This window comes from Mixophyes fleayi, chromosome 2, assembly GCF_038048845.1.
Source record: "Mixophyes fleayi isolate aMixFle1 chromosome 2, aMixFle1.hap1, whole genome shotgun sequence".
Lineage (NCBI taxonomy): Eukaryota > Metazoa > Chordata > Amphibia > Anura > Limnodynastidae > Mixophyes > Mixophyes fleayi.
In genome coordinates, this window is record NC_134403.1 from 42,460,497 (window position 1) to 42,481,215 (window position 20,719).

At 42.8% G+C, this 20,719-nt stretch overlaps 2 protein-coding genes across 3 annotated transcripts in view; both read left to right on the forward strand.

The window, feature by feature from the left end:
- Window positions 1–3,130, forward strand: part of XPO4 (exportin 4) — an 83,513-nt gene extending 80,383 nt beyond the window's left edge. For both annotated transcript variants that reach the window (XM_075198847.1, XM_075198848.1), the window contains exon 23: window positions 1,758–3,130. In XM_075198847.1, the coding sequence (XP_075054948.1) occupies window positions 1,758–1,955 (198 nt within the window). In that variant the 3' untranslated portion in view covers window positions 1,956–3,130. The remainder of the gene's footprint in view (window positions 1–1,757) is intronic.
- Window positions 1–20,719, forward strand: part of LATS2 (large tumor suppressor kinase 2) — a 276,737-nt gene that overhangs the window by 167,139 nt on the left and 88,879 nt on the right. The window lies entirely within an intron of this gene.

Consider the following 20,719-nt stretch of genomic DNA (forward strand, 5'->3'; position numbering starts at 1 on the left):
GAGCTGAGTGGTTGCATGTGAAGGGTAGGGTTAATCTGTATGTACATAGTAATGATTCGGAGTGAAATCGGATTGGCCGTTTAGATGACAGCTAACAGAGAGCACGAGGATTAAACCAGACTGGCTTTGCGCTCAGAAAAGTGTCTGGATTTTTCCACTTGTGTTCATTTGTCCTGGATAGTCTGCATAGCTTTGGGCTGATGGAAAAGTTAGCAGGCAACGATAGTGTTCATCTTCTAAATCTGACTGCTAAACCCAGCGACAAATATGTTCCTATATTTGCTTACTAGACTTCAACCCAATAACCTGTTGACCTTTTCTCTGATGCAGTTCTGTAGCAGAGTGAAGTGGACAGGGGGTTTCCTTAAAGGGACTCTAACCTTATTTTACAAACATGCCAGCAAGCCTGCCTGCAGGATGTTTCAACCCTTGCCTGCGAGTACGCCAGCAGATCCTATTTTGAGAATTTCCTTAGTCATGCACAGGAGAATGAAAAGACTTAGTAACTATCCCACCTGTCCGTATAAAGGGAAATCCGCACAATACGATATGTTGGGAGTACGTGAGGACAGACGACAAGTCTGGCTCAGAGAGCCACTGTTGTGTTTTCATCTGTCTGTCAGTCTTAATCACATGTGATAATCCTCTCACAATACAAAAGCCCTTTGAAGACCCGGCCAAGTGACAGTTCCTGGATATCAAAGCAGGTGTGACAGGAAGCCGTTTTGGGGTGTTGCTGGTTCGAAGCCAAACAAAATTGATATAGCAGCAGTTTCTGCATAGCATGTACAAAGATAACTGTACTGGACACAGTTTAACATGTTAAAAGTATTGTCTTTAAATGAGTTATATTAGCTACTGCATCTACTTGACATTTAAAGCTTACACAATTAGTCTATTGTCACAGCTCGGTCATCTCTCTCTTCGCCAGCCTCTGTCATGGAGATGTAGCAGTCAACAGCTTCTTACCTATGAAGCTGTCAACTGCTGTTCCTCCATGTTGGTAATGGGCTGGTAGTGTGGCGCTGAGTTATGAGGTTACAACCTGGCTCCACATTCCCAAGAAGGGAACATGCCGCTATGCTCCCTCTCCACACAAGGTGTAAGTAGTGGATTGGAGGCGGGGCAGTGTCCAACAGGGAGGGGGTGGCACCTGGCGGAATGTGGGAGGGACACCACTTAGGGCGTCCAGGGAGCATTCGCCAGCCCTGCTTGTGAAGTCTTAGTGCACGTGGCTTTTCTGGTTTTAGATGTTGCACATCAAGAGAAAAATATTTTACAATATATGTTTGCGTAAACTATTTTTTGTGCTATTTTCCAGTACTGTTATTTTTCTGTATATTTCGAATTCCCAGACACTGTCCCAAGTTTTAAAGATTTGTCCTCGTAATTGACAAAATTTAATCTTCTTTGTATGCATGAGAAATGAAGATGCTACATGGATCCCCCACCCACACGTTCTACAAGTTTTCCAATTTGGTAGAACAGAAACTCTAGTTTTAACTCTATTCAGGGATGTAGCATGCTGCCGCCTTATGGAGAACTTAGTGTACAACAACTGTAGTCGATGGTTAGTTGGCAAGGCGTTTAGGGAGCAGAGATGGAGTTATATAAAATTGTAATTAATGTCTGTGCTCGGGTTTTTTTGTAAATTGATCTCCGTCCCCTTAAACCCCACCATTACATGAATAAAATCTTTCTGCGTGAATTTATTTTGTTTCCGATGTCTAAAGTTATGAATTGATTTATCATTTCAGGCGGAGTATGCTGAGCTGGTAGAAACACTATTATCCAGCCAGCAGGATCCCCTCATTTACCAGCGGTTAGCCGATGCCTTCAACAAACTGACAGCAAGCAGCACCCCGCCCTCTCTAGACCGAAAACAGAAAATGTCCTTCCTCAAGAGCCTGGAGGAGTTCATGGCCAACGTTGGGGGTCTTCTCTGTGTGAAATGAGGGGCCAAACCCATCCCTCTCTGCAAAATGCACTGAACCTGCTGATGGCTGTCTCATCCCCTGACCTGCTCCCAGGCTTACATATGCATCTCTGGGGGGGTTTTAAAGAACAATTATTTAAGTTAATAGGGTGAGAGGGAGGGTCTTCAAGATGCATCAGCTATGTGACTGTACATGAAGCACAGTGTTGTGCTATAACGGATGAATGGGTAAACCTATTTTTTTAAGAAATGTCGATATGCCTGCAATCAGATACTGCGCACAGCTGTTCTTTGCGGTGCCTTTCCCCTCCCGTCGCCCTTTGGTCAAAAGCGTGCGTTGCCCGATGAATGAATTTTTTATAGAATATTTTTCCATTTTCTTTGAGGAAGATGTTAGACTGAATGTGCAATAGACGCTGTCATCTAGAGGTGTCTAACCACGAGCCCCCTCATTATATTTCTTTCCCCTTCCGATTCCACTCCCTTTCCTTTCCCTCGCTTCTGATTATGTCGATGCACCAAATGGCATTTTAGCAGAACACAAATGTATTAAAAACATTCTGGGATTATTTTTGTGTACGTGAACCAAGCATTGCATGTTTTTATGTGTTTTTGGGGATTTTTTTTTTTCCCCCCACCCCGACACAATGTTCGACCTGAAGTCCAGAAAGAAAAGAGAAAAATATATATATTTTTTGTTTTAGAATTTAATCGAATTGTCACCATTTCATTGCCTTACAAAAAAAAAAAATCACTTCTATGTGTATATAGAATATGTATATGGGTTTTGGTAACCCTCCCAAAGCTGATTTTTTTTTTTTTAGCACTCTACACAGTGTGTCTTGGATTCTGGCCTTGAGCACCTATGAACATACAGTACTTGCACTGTTTTCTGGGGGTCATCTGGATGAACGTGTCATGCGAGTATATGTTGGAAATGTTTTGCACACCTCTTTTTTGTTTTATTTTGTGTTTTGTTTTATATAATTTTATTAAACTCTCCGTTGGACTGTTAGTTTCAGCAATACAGAAGAGAAAGGGTGTAAACTGCCGATTTCTACATGCTATGTTTTTTAAGTTGGGGCATTAGGTGATGCAAATTATGCTGTCTGGTCAAATGTTTCCAATGTGTCTTTTTGTTTCTTTTCTTTTTTAAATTTGTATAAAATGTACAGTATAAACAGCTCAACTTCTGCAGTGGTGTTTGTATCTTAAGACAAGTCTCATTCAGTAGCGCTTACGGTGGTTTTTTTTTTTACTGTTGCATGTCTGTGTGTAAGCTGGCTTGAAGTGGGAGTGGATAAAACTTGTAGCCAATCAGACCTTGACAATCTGCCAGCTAACTACTAGATGAAAGGATCTCCTTCCTGAACCCTTTCTCACATCTTTTCAAAATATTGTCACCTTGCCCAAGTAGTCTGCAGCTACGAACAGGACCGCAATCCACATGGACTGGGTCAAACTTACCATCAGAGTGAGTTCATGGATTTTTAGTCAACAAAATGAGCTATAGAATTTATAATCCTTAGTGTTGCCACACAGAAGGTAATGTAGTCATCCACAGTACGTGTTATGATCAGCAACACCTTCCTCTCCCAGTCCTCAGATGCTCTATTGTCCTGATAGAGCGATGCACCCCATGTACTCAAATACTGACAATCACTAGCCCTGCAGCTTGCCTCGTTTATATAGGGGCTTTATAAAGCGGGGAAATTCCTGAGTGTTCTGTGTCCACCACGCACCGAAGTTACTGGGTTGCAATAGAAGCCAGGCCTTGGGTCTTCCCCAACTTATTTAAAAATTTTTTTTAGGGGGATCACTTATGAGGAAAATGCCTCTGGGTGGACCTGTGAACATAATTGCTGTGCCTCTCTAAAACAAAGTATGCACTTTTGGTGATACCTGCCTGTTACACTGAATGTGATCCCACAAAAGGGCTCCATAGCCCCTTCTACGCTAACAATTTGTGCTTTTCAACTGCGTTCTTTCACGTGGTACAGGAACGAAGGAGTACCTTTTCCTCACGTGATGGTATATTATGTCACACCATGATTTGTATCCATTGAAAGAGCAGATTATATTTTAGGGAAGATGTCTGGGGTTGTGTAAAAGTTTTGTTTTCTCTAATTTTGCTTGTGTTCCCACTTTAGGCCCATAAAATAAGTAGGTATACTAGCAAAAAAAACATACTTGTCTAGAGAAAAAAGTGTTTAATCTGAGAGGTGAATCTTACGAAGTGACACATCGGGAAAATTGATCTGGTTAAGAAGGATGAAAACACTGCCGTACACCCACCAATGTAATTAATAGTGGATCTGACAGTCATACAAATTGGGGCAACCATTTTTTGGGCTGAATCAACAGGTTGTGTATAGGATGATCACCTAATCAGTTTAAACACCCTAATGTATTATTAGCGTTTATATATAGGGCGCCGCAAAGTTCTGCAGGGTCGGCAGTACAAAACAAGGTAGACGTAGTTCAAATTAACGAAAGTTCAGAAAATTTACATAGCACAAGTAGAACTCAAAACCTCAGCTCACAAATACAAATAGTAATAAGAGAGGTAACATAAATCATGTCATATTAAAAAAGCCAAATAAATGAGTGGCGAGGGTAGCTGAAGGATTCAAGGGAGGGGTAGGAAGAAAGTGGGGAAGATGGGGGAGGTTGTCAGCAAGAGGAAGCAGGGACTTGCATGTGTGATCTTATAATGTAAACGGTGGGAGGGCTTGGAGTAGAAGAACGAGGTGGTGACACATAGAGGGTATGGGGAAGAGTAGGGATGTGTTAGGTATCTGTCTGATGGGCTTTGGTGAGGTTGTAACATTGGAGGCTGGAGGAGAGTCTGACAGAGTGAGGGAGCTCATTCCAAGGATGGGGAGCAGTATGAAAAAAAAAATCTTTGCTGCAGGAAAGGGGGAGGGGAATGTGGAGTGGGCAGTTGATGAGGTTGGAGATGTAGGGGGGAGAGTTGTGAGCATGAGCTTTGTATGTGAGGGTGAGAAGTTTAATATGGATTCTGTAGAGGATGGGGAGCCAGACGAGGGATTGGAGGTAGCAGAGGGGCATGAGATCAGTCATGCCCCAACTTTAAGGAGAGATTGAAGAGGAGAAAGATAGGTGAAGGGGGTGGTCAGGTAGGAGAAAGTTGCAATAGTCGAGATGAGAAAATGGCTTAATGTTTTGTTGGCATCGAGGGAAAGGAATGGTTGCATCCGGACAAAGTCTCAGATATGGTAGAGACAAGAGTGGGAGAGGGAATAGATGTGGGGAGTGTATGAGACAGTAGACTCAAGGGTGACACTCGCGCAGCAGACTTGACAAAACAACAATCTACTTTGGCTCCTCAACAAAGAGGGAAGGGTGGATGGAAGACAATGAGTTTTTTTTTTGTCATATTAAGCTTGAGAAAGCCATGTGACGTCCAGGGGGACAGGGCAGAGAGACAATTGGAGAGGGGTCATTTGAGGACAGGTAGAGCAGGTTATCAGCTTAGGAGGTACAGTAGATCAAAGGAGCTGATTAGCTCGCCCAGAGGATGTGTAGAGCGACAACAGAGCCTTGTGGGACCTCAATGGGAAGGAGGAGGTAGAGATGAAATGGTTCTAGAGAGAAGAGGAGAGCCAAGAGAGTAGTGTATCATGTAGGCCAGGGGAGTGAAGGGTGTGCAGGAGAGGCGGGTGGTCCGCAATGTCAAAAGCTGCAGAGAGGAAGGATGAGCATGAAGAAATGATCCTTGGATTTTGTGGCAAGATCATTGGTGAGTCAGGGTGGCTTCTGTTTAATGGAGGGGGTGGAAGCCATATTTAAGAGGGTAGAGTAGGGAGTTGTCCGAAAAGAAGATGGAAGTAGACTATCCTCTCAAGTATTCTTTTTATTAGAATGGGAGGGATGAGATTGGGGGAGGAGTTTGATAGTGAGGTAGAGTCAAGATGGGGATTTATTATTTATTATTTTTTTTTGAGAATGGGGTAGACAAGAGTATGTTTGAAGTAAGAAGAGCTTGAACTTTCACCTTTGTGGTGGGGAGGGAGGAGATCATGGTTGGACTTCTAGACAGCAGGGGTCTGGCTAGAAGAGATATCCAGTCTGATGGATTCTACTTTGGAGGTGAAGGTGGCAAAGTCACAGGGGGAAGGGCAGAGGAGGGAGTTGAAGATTGTGAGGAAATGATACTTTAAGAAGAGTTGTTTGGCAAGGAAGAGGGCATAATTGGAGGAGAGGAGGATACATTTAAAGTGAAGGAAGTAGGCGATAGAGTAAGGGCAGAGGTGAGAGTAAGGTTGTCGAAGGTGGTAATGGGAGAGAAAAGGAGTGTTTTAAAGAAAAGCAGAGGGAAGGAGGGTGAATAGATTGCATTTTATGAGCGTTTTGTGGGAGGTGAATTGAAGCAGGAAATAGTGAAAAGAAAATAAGGTCTTTAGAGTGGATGGGGGGAGTGTGTTCATGGAGAGAGGCCAACTTAGGTGAGGACGAGGTTGTCAATGTGGATGTTTAAGTCGCCCAGGATGAGAGAAGGAAGGTCGCAAATTGTTGAGAGTGAGAAGCACAGCCAGCAGGGTGATAGATGAAACAAGTTGTAGGTGGATATGAAACTGAGGTGAATAATATGGACTTCCGTGGAGGAGAATGCAAGGAAAGGTTCAAGGGGGGTGACCCAGAAGGTGCAGCTGGTAGAGATAAGGATGCCCATGCCACCGCCTGGTTGAGCGCAGTGGAGGAATTATATCAGAGGGGGAGGAGATTAAGGGAATTCGAGATGAAAAGGTCATGGATGGATGCCAGTGTGTTGCACATGGATTTGGCATTCCAGATGGCACAAGAGGGAAGGGAGAAAGGAGATGTGGATAAGAGTGGTGGAGTGAAGAGAGGATGGGTTTGGGCGAGGGCAAAGTGTGGGACACACGGTTAGGGGAGATGTCGCCACTGAATGGAAAGAGGAAGTTTGGGGCAGGATAACATGGGGGCTGAGTAGGAAAGGTGGGTCAGAGGGGAGAGGAGGGAGTGATGCATTGTTGGAGAGTTGGTGAGGTAGTGGAAATGGAAGGCTGTGAGGATGGGAAGTGGCAAAGTGAGAGTCCCTTCCACATCAGTCAGAGACACAGCAGAACATACAAGGCAAGAAAGTGCAATGATTGTAATAGAAAACAGATAGGACAAAACAGGACAGTCTGTGTGCTGGAGATGGGAAGACACTGGATGTGATGCATAGAGAAAGCAGAAGAGTCAGAAGGTTGGAGACATACTAATAATGTTTAAGGACTATAGTGATTGACAGTTACAAGGGATGTGGTTAGCAAGCTGTTTAGTAATTCAGCAGCAATCTTATCCATACTGACTGTTCAATAGGAGAAGTGTACAGACAGTGCACAAAGCAGGTGGAGGGTAACAGGAACAAGAATGTTGGATTTTGTTCTCTTGTGGAAGTGGTTTCATGTAGAATACTTTCCTCTTTACCTCCTGTATAATTCTGAATTATGCTATATACATCTTATTACACTTTTATAACAAACACCATATATGCAGCCAATAGACAACAATTATGTATGGGTAACAAATATGTAATCAGTGATTTGAGTCATCCCCCAATAACCTCTCACAACAAAGGCTAGCAACAAAATTATATACAGTGCAAAAGCAGCTTACCATATATTGAGAAAAAAAATAGAGCTTTCTTATGTAGTTCAGAAACTAGTATCTGGTGCAGACAAGGCATGAGATACTTACCGTAACCGAAGAACAAAAAAATTGCACTTTCCCAAATTGTTCATATTGGTTTACAACAAGTAAGTGGTGTACAACTACTTTACAGTGGACACATCTCCATACTACACCACTTCCAGGCTAGAATTAATGGTGGTTTCTCATCAGTTGTACTTTGCTATTGATGGTGACTGAGACCAGTCTTCTAGAGACGATGTTGCCTCTCTCAGTGTGGAGAGAGTTGAGTTCCATAACCAAGACCGAAGCATATTGGACACTTTAAAGGGGAGATATTATGGGAGTGAGGGAGAATATTGGGGAAGTTTAGCTTATATTGGATATTACATCACATACTACTGAGCAAATGCTAAGTTGACTGTTTGTTCCTACTACATGGGGGTGCTAATGTGGGCACTAGTGCCACACCCCAGCTCTTTTATCTCTGCAGAGACTTAACTCTATGCTGCACTAATGTTAATGGTTCATTCACTGAATGTTATGACATTAAATCAATAACTTTTTATGCACGACAGCATCACCTTTCACATATGCACAGTATAACACACAGAACCCTAGGACTGGATAGTAATCAGAGGGGCTATACACTGTTTGTAGTGCACTACATTGGTAGAAGAGTAGTGTAGAAACAAAGAACCAATCCTCCAGCAGCAGATGGCCATCAAGTAAACACCCACCAGGACTTCGGGGAAGGAGTTCAAGGCTCTGGACATAGAACTCCATACTTTGCCAACGGACTGGAACACACCAGGCTTTTTCACCACAGCTATCTGGTAACATATCAAGTCCTGGCAAGCTGAACAGACCCCTCTGACCCAATTCTTCAAGGCTGTAGAATACCAACCAGGTCACAGAACTTTTATATATAATGATGCACTTAGACTAGAAGGAACTGCCAACTGTTGTTGGTTTCATGATACAAGTAATTAAGTAATAGGTACAGGGGTCCTGCTCTTGTCTCAAAAGCATAGCAGGGAACTGAGAGCGAAATAGTTTTGCCCCTACCCAAATATTGCTAAGAGGTGCAGTATTGCACTGTTCCGCCCAAATAACAGTGAGAACTATAAAAGAACATGTAAGTGAAATAGTGTTAAGTGTGTAGAGCCTTTGTTAATAACCGTTAAAGAGGAAACCGATTATTTTAAAGAGTAGTTTGAATGATTCATCGAACAACTAGAGACTAATCCAACCATTTGTTGTTATAATTTAATGTCAGAATTTTTATGCAATCATCTTTTCGACAAGTGTAACCCTATACCACGCCAACCAAATTACTTTACCATCCATGTCCCGATTCTATGCCTATGACTCTATAATAATTGGGGAACCTCGCCTCACTCTGCTTCAGGGTGCATAACACTCTCTAAAAGGAAATGGTGTAGATCAAAGGTGTTCAAAATACTCCACACCTCTACCCCCCTGTATTGGAAAGAAAAAAACAAATTCAAGGTGTAGGATGGTATGTACCCGTTATCCACATTCAAATATAACATGAAAAAAATGGATGTATCCCAGTGAGTGGGCAATCCCGAGAAATCACCAAACTTCTTTATAAAAGACAATGCACAATCAGGAGTTTTCTACATCTGCCAGATAAAGGATAATTAGGTAATAGAGGTAAGGATGACCGCACTAAATTAGGTAATAATATAATTAGTACTTAACCCCAATATCCTTATTCCAGATTGTTTCTTATAATATTATAGCTGGAGGGTGCTCCCTTATACTTGTATATTAGAATAAGAGCCAAGGAAAAGAGAGTATATGTAGGGGCACTCCGGGGTATTAAATTAAAATAACTTAATTTTATTAGTATGCATTAAAAGGTATTTAGTACAACTTGCGAAAATATAAAACCAGTGCTAAGTGAAAAATAAAAATGCAGATTTTAACTGCAATATCGCTGTGTTCTCATGCCATAATACAACATTTTTGTTGGAATAATATTATTATTTATGTATTTGTATTTTAATTATTCTGCTGATTAGAGTACAACTTGTTGACTCACTGGCCAATAATATTAAAGTATAATGGTGCCTAATAGCACATATTTATAGTAAGAAAATCAATGTGGATGGTATAGCCAGCAGTATCACTGTCTAGGAGGTCAAGGCAGTGATGAAGCTAGGAGACTTACAAGGGGAACTCCTGAGAAGAGAAACCAAGAAGATTTTTATCATGGGAAGTATGATACCAGATGGTCTCAATGATTATAACAGTTATCTGGCATTTCTCTAATAAATATGTCCAAATTCAAGCACCCTTTGTTTCTCCCCCTTATTACCCCTGGCACATGCATTAAAACATCCCTGACTATAAGAGGAAATACAGGGTTTACATTTGCATTAAAATAATCAATAATCTTTGTCTACAAAGTATCCTGTAGCTCCTGGACCATTAGCCAAGTAGGATTTCGCCTCCAAACCAGTTAACTGGTACGATGGTTAGTGGTAAAAAATGATAGTGAGGGGGGGGAATGGTCAGAGATGTTTAGAAGGTAATCTGTGGCCCAAATCCTTTGGAGCAAGCTGATTGATACCAAGGCATAGTATGGAGCAGAGAAACAGGTGTAGGCAGATGTCAGGGGTGCTTATGTCTACAAGCTTTGAACAAGTCTATTGAGGCAATGGTAGTAAGAAAGGCAGAACGTCCCAAGAGTAATATTGGAACATCTGGAAACTGCCACCTTAGTAATATGTTTATAAGCACTTCATAATAAATGTCTGTGGGTTATTTACAGTAATCATGAGTCTGCAGTTTCCCCAGGAAACAGAGGATGCCATTAGAGTCAAGGTAACAAATATGCTTTGTCACATTAGCAAACTTCTGAATTAGGATAACTGCAACCTGCTTTGCGTAAGAGGAGAAAAGGGGCCTTTGACTCCAACCCAGACTTGCATTTAACAAACAAGGGAGTGGGGACATTATCCAGTTAAAGTTTTGTGACTGGATGGACCTCCTATACCACCCTGTCGTGTTACTTAAGACCGGCTGGGCTTGCCACTGTCCTCTTTCTTTATCCCAATTGTGCCCCTCTAAATGCAGTAGAAGGGGCTCGCTGCCACCACTAGGCTCCTTCACAGGTGCCTTGAATCGCTTCCTTTTGGGTAACTCTTGCTCTTAGTGTACCCCCTTGCTGGGCACCTGGGCTGGTACCCCTTCAGATCAGGGTCGCTGTGGATGGTTCCCCCTGGCCTATGCTGCAAGGTAGTGGGCAGAGCGTTGGTACTGGATGCCGGGGCCCAACCTCAGAACAGCCGGATAACGGATTAGATTAATCTATTCTGTAGGCCACAGGAGTTACAGCAGGTAAGTAGGCGTCAAAGCAGGATCTTTAAGCAGTGATTTTTTTTAGCTGAAGTAGTCCTAATAAGGACAGTAACACGCTAGTTTGAGGTACTAGCGATCTCCAGAAGCTTAGATGGTATAATACATAACATGGTCAAACAGGGCTCTTTTTATACAGTTTCGGATACACATGTTGGCAGGGTGTAACCCAGCCCCCTTCCTGGCTGGCACCACAAGTCTGAGATATTACATCAGATATTTACCATCAGGATGTAATATATTCTCTAATCGTGGATTTAAAAAAATTCACATCAATCTGTGATTTCCTAAATTACTTGCTGGTTGCATTATTCATGTAGTTCATCTATCTTTTTTTATCAAGACAGGTAACGCCTCCTACTGTGTATTCAGGCTAAAAAAGTATTGATCACTAGATGAAAAGACTTAATTAGCATGAGATTATCTGCCTTCAGAGGTTACAAAAACTTCCTCCTACATGGCATACAGCCTCAGAGATCAATACATTTCCAATACAGAAATCAGTACATTTGTGATGATATACACTGGCGCACCGCTCTACTAATTAAAATAAATATATAATATATAAGTGATCCAGCCACAAGTTTATTTTAAAATATTGTGTGTGCTAATTATTACATAGTGCAATATAATACAAATAAATAATTTTAAAAAACTGTCATTGTGCCCCCTCCCCAAACACCCCCAGTGCAAGCCTGGGCTGGTTTCCATAGCGTGAAAGTGTGTGTTGTAATTACAAGGCAGCAGCATAATAATAAAGCAGTCCTTGGTGGATGGCAGATACCGGAGGTCCATCATAGGTGAAACGAGGTGAGACAACAGATGGTAGAGACACAAATAACAAGAAGCAGTCACTGTAGAAACCTTAAAATAGCTGTTGTCAAGCATAACTGTCCTTTATAAGTTATAATAACTGAACCTCTATCCTCTAATAGTTGTAGGGAAGGATTTTGCTTGCCTGCTACACAGGCACTCTTGTGATCAACTAACGACTTGGAGTAGCTGTGAGAAAAGAAGATTTTTGTACTTGCGTTAAATCTCTTTCTCTGATTCCATCTGGGGGACACTGCTACCATGGGGTTGTATGAGGGCGCATGGAGTTGGCACTTAAATAGTTAACAACTAAGTTTGCTGCTGACTCCTCACCTCTGCAATCCCACAGACCTCAGTAATACTAAAGTCCCAAGAAAAGGGCTCAACAACACAACTAATTGTAGAACAGCAAAAGGGAGGGAACGCAGTGTCCGCCAGATGGAATCGGAGAGAGAGATTTAACGTAAGTACAAAAATTTTCTTTTCTCCTTCATCCACTCTGGGTGACACTGCTACCATGGGGACCTTCTAAAGTAGCCCCTAAGAGAGGGAATTCTCTGGTCTATTAGCTCGCAAAACACTGCGGCTGAAACTGGCATCCGCAGACGCAAAAATGTTGAACTGGCAAAACCTCGTAAAGGTATGAACTGAGGACCAGGTCACCACCCTACCCAGCTGCTCTGCAGATGCTCCATGGCGAGCAGCCCAGGAAGCCCGCACCGCACAAGTAGAATGCACCGTAAGAACCTGAGGCAGATTTCTACACATAAGCAAGCTTAATCATAGATCTGATCCAACGAGCAAAAGCCTGCTTGGTAGACGGCCAACCTTTCCTATGAGATTCGTAAAGAACAAAAAGAGAGTCAGTCCTGCAACCAGCAGAAGTCCTGTCCACATAAATCCGTAAAGCCCAGATCACGTCCAGACTAACAGAGGAAGAAGGAGCAATCCTTTCTCTAAAGGCCAGAACTCATGATTTAAATAAAAAACAGGAACCACCCTAGGCAAGACAGTAGGTACAGTCTTATGAACCGTCCTATTCTCATGGAACACCAGATAAAGACCCCTATGGGGCAAGGATCCAAGCTCCGACACATGTTGGTAGATGCAATAGCCAGCAAAAACACCACCTTCCACGTCAAGAAACGCAGATCAGTCGACTCCAGGGGTTCAAATGGAGGCCGCTGAAGAACCTCAATAATGAAGTTCAAATCCCCCGGGGCCAACGGAGGAACGTTGGGAAACTGAACATGAATAACCCCTTGAAGGAAAGTACAAACGCCAGGGAGGAAAGCCAACTGAAAATAGAAAATAGAAAGCGCAGAGACCTGAACCTTCAAAGAACTCAGTCTTAGTCCCATCTCTAACCCATCCTGTAGAAAGACCAGAAAACGGCTAATGTGAAAAAGGTAGGGTTATGACGCCTGACCCTTCCACTAGCAACAAGATATTGGCGAATCAGAGCCAACCAAGCCAATTCGGTGCCACCAGAATGATCAGAAAACTTTCCAACAGTACTCGTCTTAGGACCTGAGGAGTCATCGTAATTGGTGGAAAGTGATATCCTAAACAGGAGTCCAACCTCATTGACATTACCTCCACAGCCAGAGAAACTCTGGTTCTTGCGCAGAATCTTGGAACCTAGTGATCCAGATCTGGCAGGCCCATTTCCAAATGAACTCCTGAAACACCTGAGGATGCAGTTCCCATTCTCCCAGAAGGATTGCATGTCTGCTGAGATAATCCGCTTGTAGTTGTTCACTCCGGGAATAAACATTGGAAATCGCTGGAGCAAATTTCTACACCCACAAGAAGACCTGTTCCACTACCTGCATAGCTTCTGCACTTCTTGTTCCTCCTTGGCAATTTACATATGCCAATACAGTGACATTGAAGGATTGGAGGTGGACTGGTTTTCCTTGAAGGAGAGACTGAGCTCCCTGGAGGGCTAACAGCATGGCTCTTAGCTCAAGAACATCTATGGACCGAAGCGCCCCCCTGTCTTTCCAAAGACCCTGGAGACGAACCTGGAGAACAACAGCTCCCCAGCCCTTCAGACTGGCATCTGTGGTCACCAGAATCCAAGACCACAGGACAAAAAATCGGCCCATCATCAGAAGCTCTTGAACTAGCCACCATTTCAGAGGTTGACAAGTCTCCCTGGAGAGTCTGATTTGTTGGGTCACCAGATGAAAAAGGGGGACACTATCAATGTCTTAGTAGATTCCACTGGAACGTGCAAGAGTGGAAACAACCATATGGGAGGATTTCGAACATCAACCTTAGAATCCCCATGCCCAAGCGCATGGAAGGACCAGGGTGACTCTGGATTAACCGTACAGAGAGTTGTAGGGATCTGTAGAGAAGGTTCTGGAAAAAACAACTTCTGAAAAGTGGTGTCCATTATTAATCCTAGAAACCTCATCCTCTGTGAGGGCATCAACTGGGATCTAGAATAATTAATTATCCAACCGTGTTGCTCCAGAATTCGAATAGACAGGGTCAGATGCTAATAGAGAAAAGGACCTGATAAGTCTTTGAGGAGAAAATAGTCCAAATGTGGAATAATGTTCTCTCACAAGCGATGTAAACGTTCTGCCATTACAGCCATAATCTTTGTGAAAACTCTGTGGGCTCTGGAAAGCCAAAGGGGAAAGCCCTGAATTGATAATGGGAGCTTGCTACTGTAAAAACAAAGGATTGGTCCCATCCGAAACTTGTCTACTCATCAGGGCCGGATTAAGGGAATGGAGGCCCCTGGGCTAAGGGGGCCTCCATTCCCCCGTGAGGGCCCCCCCATGATCCGAGCTTCCCGCGCCCCCCTGTGATCCGAGCTGCCCGTGCCCCCGCACTTACCTCCTTCTCCAGTGCGCTGTATGCTCTTTACTGAGGAGATATCGTGAGAGTGAGACTCACGAGATCTCCTCAGTAAGGAGACTACAGCGCGCCGGAGAAGGACCGCAGTGAAAGTGCTCAGCAGCACTGATCGCGCCGGGGGCGCCCCCGACCGATCAATACTGCTGCTGAGCACTTTCAAGGGCCCCCTGGATGCCATAGGCCCCTGGGCTGTAGCCCAGTTAGCCCTATGGTTAATCCGGCCCTGCTACTCATAGATGTTATTTTAGCCCCTTGAGGTTTAGAAATGATCCAAATGAACCGTCCTGTTTGGGCACCAAGAACAGGTTTGAATAAAGCTCCCGGTGTTTCTCCACTCTGGACATGATCCCCAAGTTCCAAATATCTTAGGTGTACGCTGCCCACTGATATTTGAATAATTTTAGGTGACTTCCTACCTCCGCAGTTGCGAGGAGAGTAAGGTCCCATCATGCGGATTAGTATTTCATTTTAAATTTTTTATTAATAATTTTTTTTAATTTATTTTAAGATCTTGGGATTCGAACATCTTCTAGAGTAAGCATCTCTACCCGTTTGCAACTGTCCTCGAATTGCAAGGAGACTACCTCTATTGGCGGGCTGAACATAATAGTCTGTGTTCACAAGAAAGGATTTCCAAAAAGACCCAAAACACGTAGTTCGTGATTTAGGGGCATTCACCGGCAGTAAAGTACCTTTACCTGTGGTTGCATGGCTATTCATAGTACCCAACACAATCCTGTGTCAATATATATATGTATATATAACAGATTAATCCTCACAAAAGAAGAATCTCACCAATAAGTTGATAACTATGTGAAGGAATTAGTAAATATTCTACAGAAATCTATTTGAACAGATATGTGTAAGGCAAAACTGATGTAAGGTACTCATCCCTCCAGAACCATGTCTAGGGCAGAGTACCCGCAGATAGAAAGCAACCTGTCAGACAGACACAGTCTACTGCTGATAGAGAGGAGCCTGTCAGTCACACACAGTATATAGTGCTGATCAGTAGCAATGATACCCGTAGTACCCACAGATAGAGAGGAGCCTGTCAGTCACACACAGTATATAGTGCTGATCAGTAGCAATGATACCCGTAGTACCCACAGATAGAGAGCAGCCTGTCAGTTACACACAGTATATACTGCTGATAGAGAGCAGCCTGGCAGTCACACACAGTGTATACTGCTGATAGAGAGCAGCCTGTCAGTCACACACAGTGTATACTGCTGATAGAGAGCAGCCTGTCAGTCACACACAGTATATACTGCTGATAGAGAGCAGCCTGTCAGTCACACACAGTATATACTGCTGCTCATGAGTTTCTTCAACTGTCTACTGTCCAGTTCTGTGAATTGGCTTAAAGGAACAGACCAATTTGTGAAGGGGGAGCAGTCCTATAGGAAAATGACATGTTCCTCCTCAGTTTTTATATGTTTTTATTTTAAAAAAAACAGACAGGCCATAAACAATCAGACCACAGAGATAATAGATAGTATAACCATGTTTGTTTTGACCCTGACTAATGCCTCAAAACAGTATGGAAATCAATCTTTGAATAATAAAATTATGTCTCATAATCATTGACTGAACACTGATGTAAAATACTGTCTGCATTAACTTTAGATCCTTCTATAATAAAACTCTAAACTGTAGGTAGATATATATTACAGTTTTCTCTCTATTACCACAAGGAGCCTCAGTAACTAGTTATACCCCATTCATACTGCACCAAAAACCCGGGTTTTTGCAGAGGCACGCTGAAAAACCCGGGTCTTGGTGCAGTATGAATAGTCCAACCACAATAATCCCGGGTCTAAAATCCCGGGACTTAGACCCGGGATTTTGCGAGGGGTAATTCCCGGGTTGGACCCCGCTCGCCTGCAGTATGAATGGTGCAACCCGTGTAATTCCCGGGTCTCACCATTCATACTGTAAAAAAAAAAAATTTCAAAGTAAAAAAAAATGATTTTAATTAATAAAAAATACATAACAAATGTTTACTTAACTTATTTTCAGCCAGCGGTGTCTCCGGTGCGTTGCCGGCTGTCAGGGGGACCTCTGGGTACTAAAATGACGTCATTTTAGTACCCAGAGGTCCCCCTGACAGCCGGCAACGCACCGGAGACACCGCTGGCTGAAAATAAGTTAAGTAAACATTTGTTATGTATTTTTTTTTAATTAAAACATTTTTTTACACTTTTTTTTTTCTAAAACCCGGGTCGGGCAGGTGCAGTATGAACCCGCCTGACCCGGGAATCTTCTTATCTATACTGCCCTGTGCTCCGGCAATATCCCGGGTTAACAACCCGGGATATTGCCGGAGCGGCAGTATGAAAGTGGTATTATTCCCCAGTGGGGCACTTAGCTGCTGAGGACAGTGTCACACTGAGCACTAACGGCCCCCTGGTCTCTTTACCCCACAGATAATCTGACAGAACATTGTGAACAGCTATAAAATTCTGCACAATAATTCTTGTTCTTATCGGACATTATATTTCTTTTTTTTTTTTCTTTTTAAGAAATACAGATTAGGCAACTTTCACAAATACAGTAAAATAATTACTAGTTCTGAATCTGGCTAATAGCCTCAAAACAGTAATATAAATATCTGTGGTAATAATAATGTAAAAGTGGAAGATATTGTATAAAATCACCTAAGTGCAGATAGAGTCTAGTTATAACCCTATATGCCTTTTGTAAACACATATATATACATAAACAAACATATATATATATATATATATATAAAACTCTGCTGACTTATATCATAAACAACTTTTCCCACTGCGGTACTTAGTGCAATTGTCAATGAAGGGGATCCAGCAGCAGATGGATTCTCCATTATTTCAGTCAGGAGTCCTTTGAGGTAAACTCTAGCTGAATCTTCCCGCCTTTGGAGTGAACCAATCAGCAGGGGGGGGGGGGGGTCCTCCTTTACACTTCCAGCACTGGTGTTTTCTTTTTTTTTTAATATATATCCCCTATGGGGTACTTAGCTGACACAAGGAGGACTTGTGAGGAGAAGCCAGCAGCAGTGGAACTCTCTGAGGTGCCTCTGAAGTCCGACTGCAATGACAGGACAAGGTGCGAATATCTTCCGCCTCGGACCATACCACTGACAGCCAGAGAATCTCTCACTCACTCCCCGCTGTCTGATGGTTTAAACGTCCCTAGGAAGCCTCTATCAGCCCAGGCTGCCACACTGCGTTGTGCTCCTGTATCAATGCCCATTCGGAATCCTTCCTAGGGCTCTATGAGATCCAAGTCCCCCCCTCCGCCTAAGCGGGGGACTTGGTATCTCCCAGTATGTCCGGTCCTCGGACGGGGTGCGGCACTCTCTGCCTGTGGCAGCGCCGGACCCGTCGGGACAGTGCCGTGACAGTCACTGCGCTTGATCAATAAACACCACACTGAGCTGTGCGGTCCTTCTTTTATAAATATTCTTCTTCTTTTTTAAAGGAAAACAGCGCAACCTGTGAAGAAAAAAATTATAAATACATCCATCCTCAATATAAACAGAAAACACTGGCGCAAAGTATGACCTGAATGAGGACAGAAGATAGGATAGAAATAGTGTGAAAGAAAATAGGAAAAAAAAAAAGATAAAAATAGAAATGAATGAAAATAAATTTTATATTACAAAATAAAAGGCACAATAACCAGTGCACTGCTATTATCACATAAAATAACAAAATGACCAGACATAAGTCATAACATGATCATATAGGTTGACTGACTCAACAGCTGCAACTGTTATGTAACATGCAGTCCTATATAATTGGAGTGCATGCGCGACTACACAGATGACCTTTAACCGCATGCACTCCGATTATATAGGACTACATGTTACATAACGGTTGCAGATGTTGAGTCAGTCAACCTATATGATCATGTTATGACTTATGTCTGGTCATTTTGTTATTTTATGTGATAATAGCAGTGCACTGGTTATTGTGCCTTTTATTTTGTAATATAAAATTTATTTTCATTCATTTCTATTTTTATCTTTTTTTTTTCCTATTTTCTTTCACACTATTTCTATCCTATCTTCTGTCCTCATTCAGGTCATACTTTGCGCCAGTGTTTTCTGTTTATATTGTTGCATGTAAGGGTGGGACATCCCCTGTCACTCTGTGCAGCATTGTAGACCTTTTTTCCTAGAGCCGCGCCATTTGAGTTTTTGTACATCCATCCTCACCTATACTCATACCAATAATCTAATAAAAATAATAAAATCTAAACCTAAGCAGCAAGTACTGCTAAGCAGTACTAAACACAGCCCAACTCCTTGGGCACTTAAACAAAACTGAGGTCTGTGGGATTGCAGAGGAGAGAAGTCAGCAGCAAACTTAGTTGTTAACTATTTAAGTGCCAACTCCATGGTAGCATTGTCCCCCAGAGTGGATGAAGGAGAAATGTGATTTTGCTAAGCTGACGTCATCTTGTTGCCTTATAGCCATTTTGTTCTCTTATAGCTTAAAGACAGATTAGATAGTTTGTAGGAGTTATTCATTGTTTGCAACAACCATGCTTATGACCTTGAATATAGCAGGCAGGAGATAAGCCAACTCCCCCCTGGGGAGTATTCCTGTGTGAAAATGAGAGAATGTAGTAACATCTGTGTGAAGGGAGCATGAGTGGTTAAAACCTTTTGGGGCATAGTTTTCTGTAATACGTGATTTTTGCTATATAGATATGGACTTGTAACTAATAAAGCAGAGCTAATTGTACACGCAAACCATGCAGTGTATTTAATTCTCTCCAGCTGATGAGCTCATAACTGATAAACTGACACTTACAGGTGAACAATCTGATTTAGATTCGACAGCTGTGAGTAACTTACTTTAGAATCATGCCCGCTGCCGGAAACAAAGCCAGGACTTGCGTACCCCATGTACAGCGGCAGCTGCTGTCACCAAGTAGGCAGTGAGGACCACTGAAGGAAGAACAGAGATGGCAAGAGCAGTTAGACTCACTGGGTCCACCAGCTGAACTGTGATGGTATTAGATCTTCCTGGCCCTTGATATAACAGAACTACTCTGCACCACTGTGTAATTCTCACCATAGAAGCAACCAAAACTCTTATTCACTCCACTATAATCTCTGGCTTTGATTACTGCAACCTCCTTCTCTCTGGCCTTCCCAACTCCCACCTTGCCCCTCGCAAGTCTATTCTCAATGCTGCTCCTCGCCTCATTTTTCTCTCCTGCCGCTCTCTATCTCAGCTGTCCCTCTCTTACATCTCCAAACTCATCTACTTATACTCTTTGCTGCCCCTTCTGCTCTGCACACCACTCCACCATTTCTAAGACTTTTCCTGGGCTGCTCCTCTGCTGTGGACCGATCTCCCCGCCCTATCAGGTTAGCCTCTACTATCCAAGGCTTCAAGCGTGCCCTTAAAACTGACTTCTTTATTCAAGCCTATCAGCCCTCCTCCTATCCCCTCTGCTACCACCTCTACTCCCCCAACTCTGTACCACCCTAATTGTGTCTTCGCCTCCACTTTAGGATGTAAGCTCTCAGGAGCAGGGCCCTCTTTCCTCACCCTCAAGTGTTATCCTTCCACTATTATATCACCCTCTGTACCTCTAGGCCGCTTCCCTAGTTCTATGTTCTTGAGCCCAGGCCTACTTCACAATTCACATAGGACATTACCATCACTCACTGTCCCACAAATAACCTGATCTGCTTTACCAAATAAAACTACTTTTTCAGTCGTATCCATTTATACTTTCCAGTTGGAATCTGTACACAATTGTCCTTACTGTACTCAACCTATGTCAGAATGAAACACTTCTGACTGCAAGAGAAAATGCTACTGTGTGTGTGGAGTAACTAGAACCAATGGGTCCCATTCCCATACTCATTTACATGTTTTTTTTTCATGCATTACAAACCAATAGTAAAGGCAGGAACTTTTAACAAGTGAATAAGGGTCCTAACCTGGGCTGTTCATATGCAGGAATTGTCTTCATTGTCATTCACACCAGTATGTAGGGGGTAGGACTAATTCTGGTAGACCATTCCATCCCTCT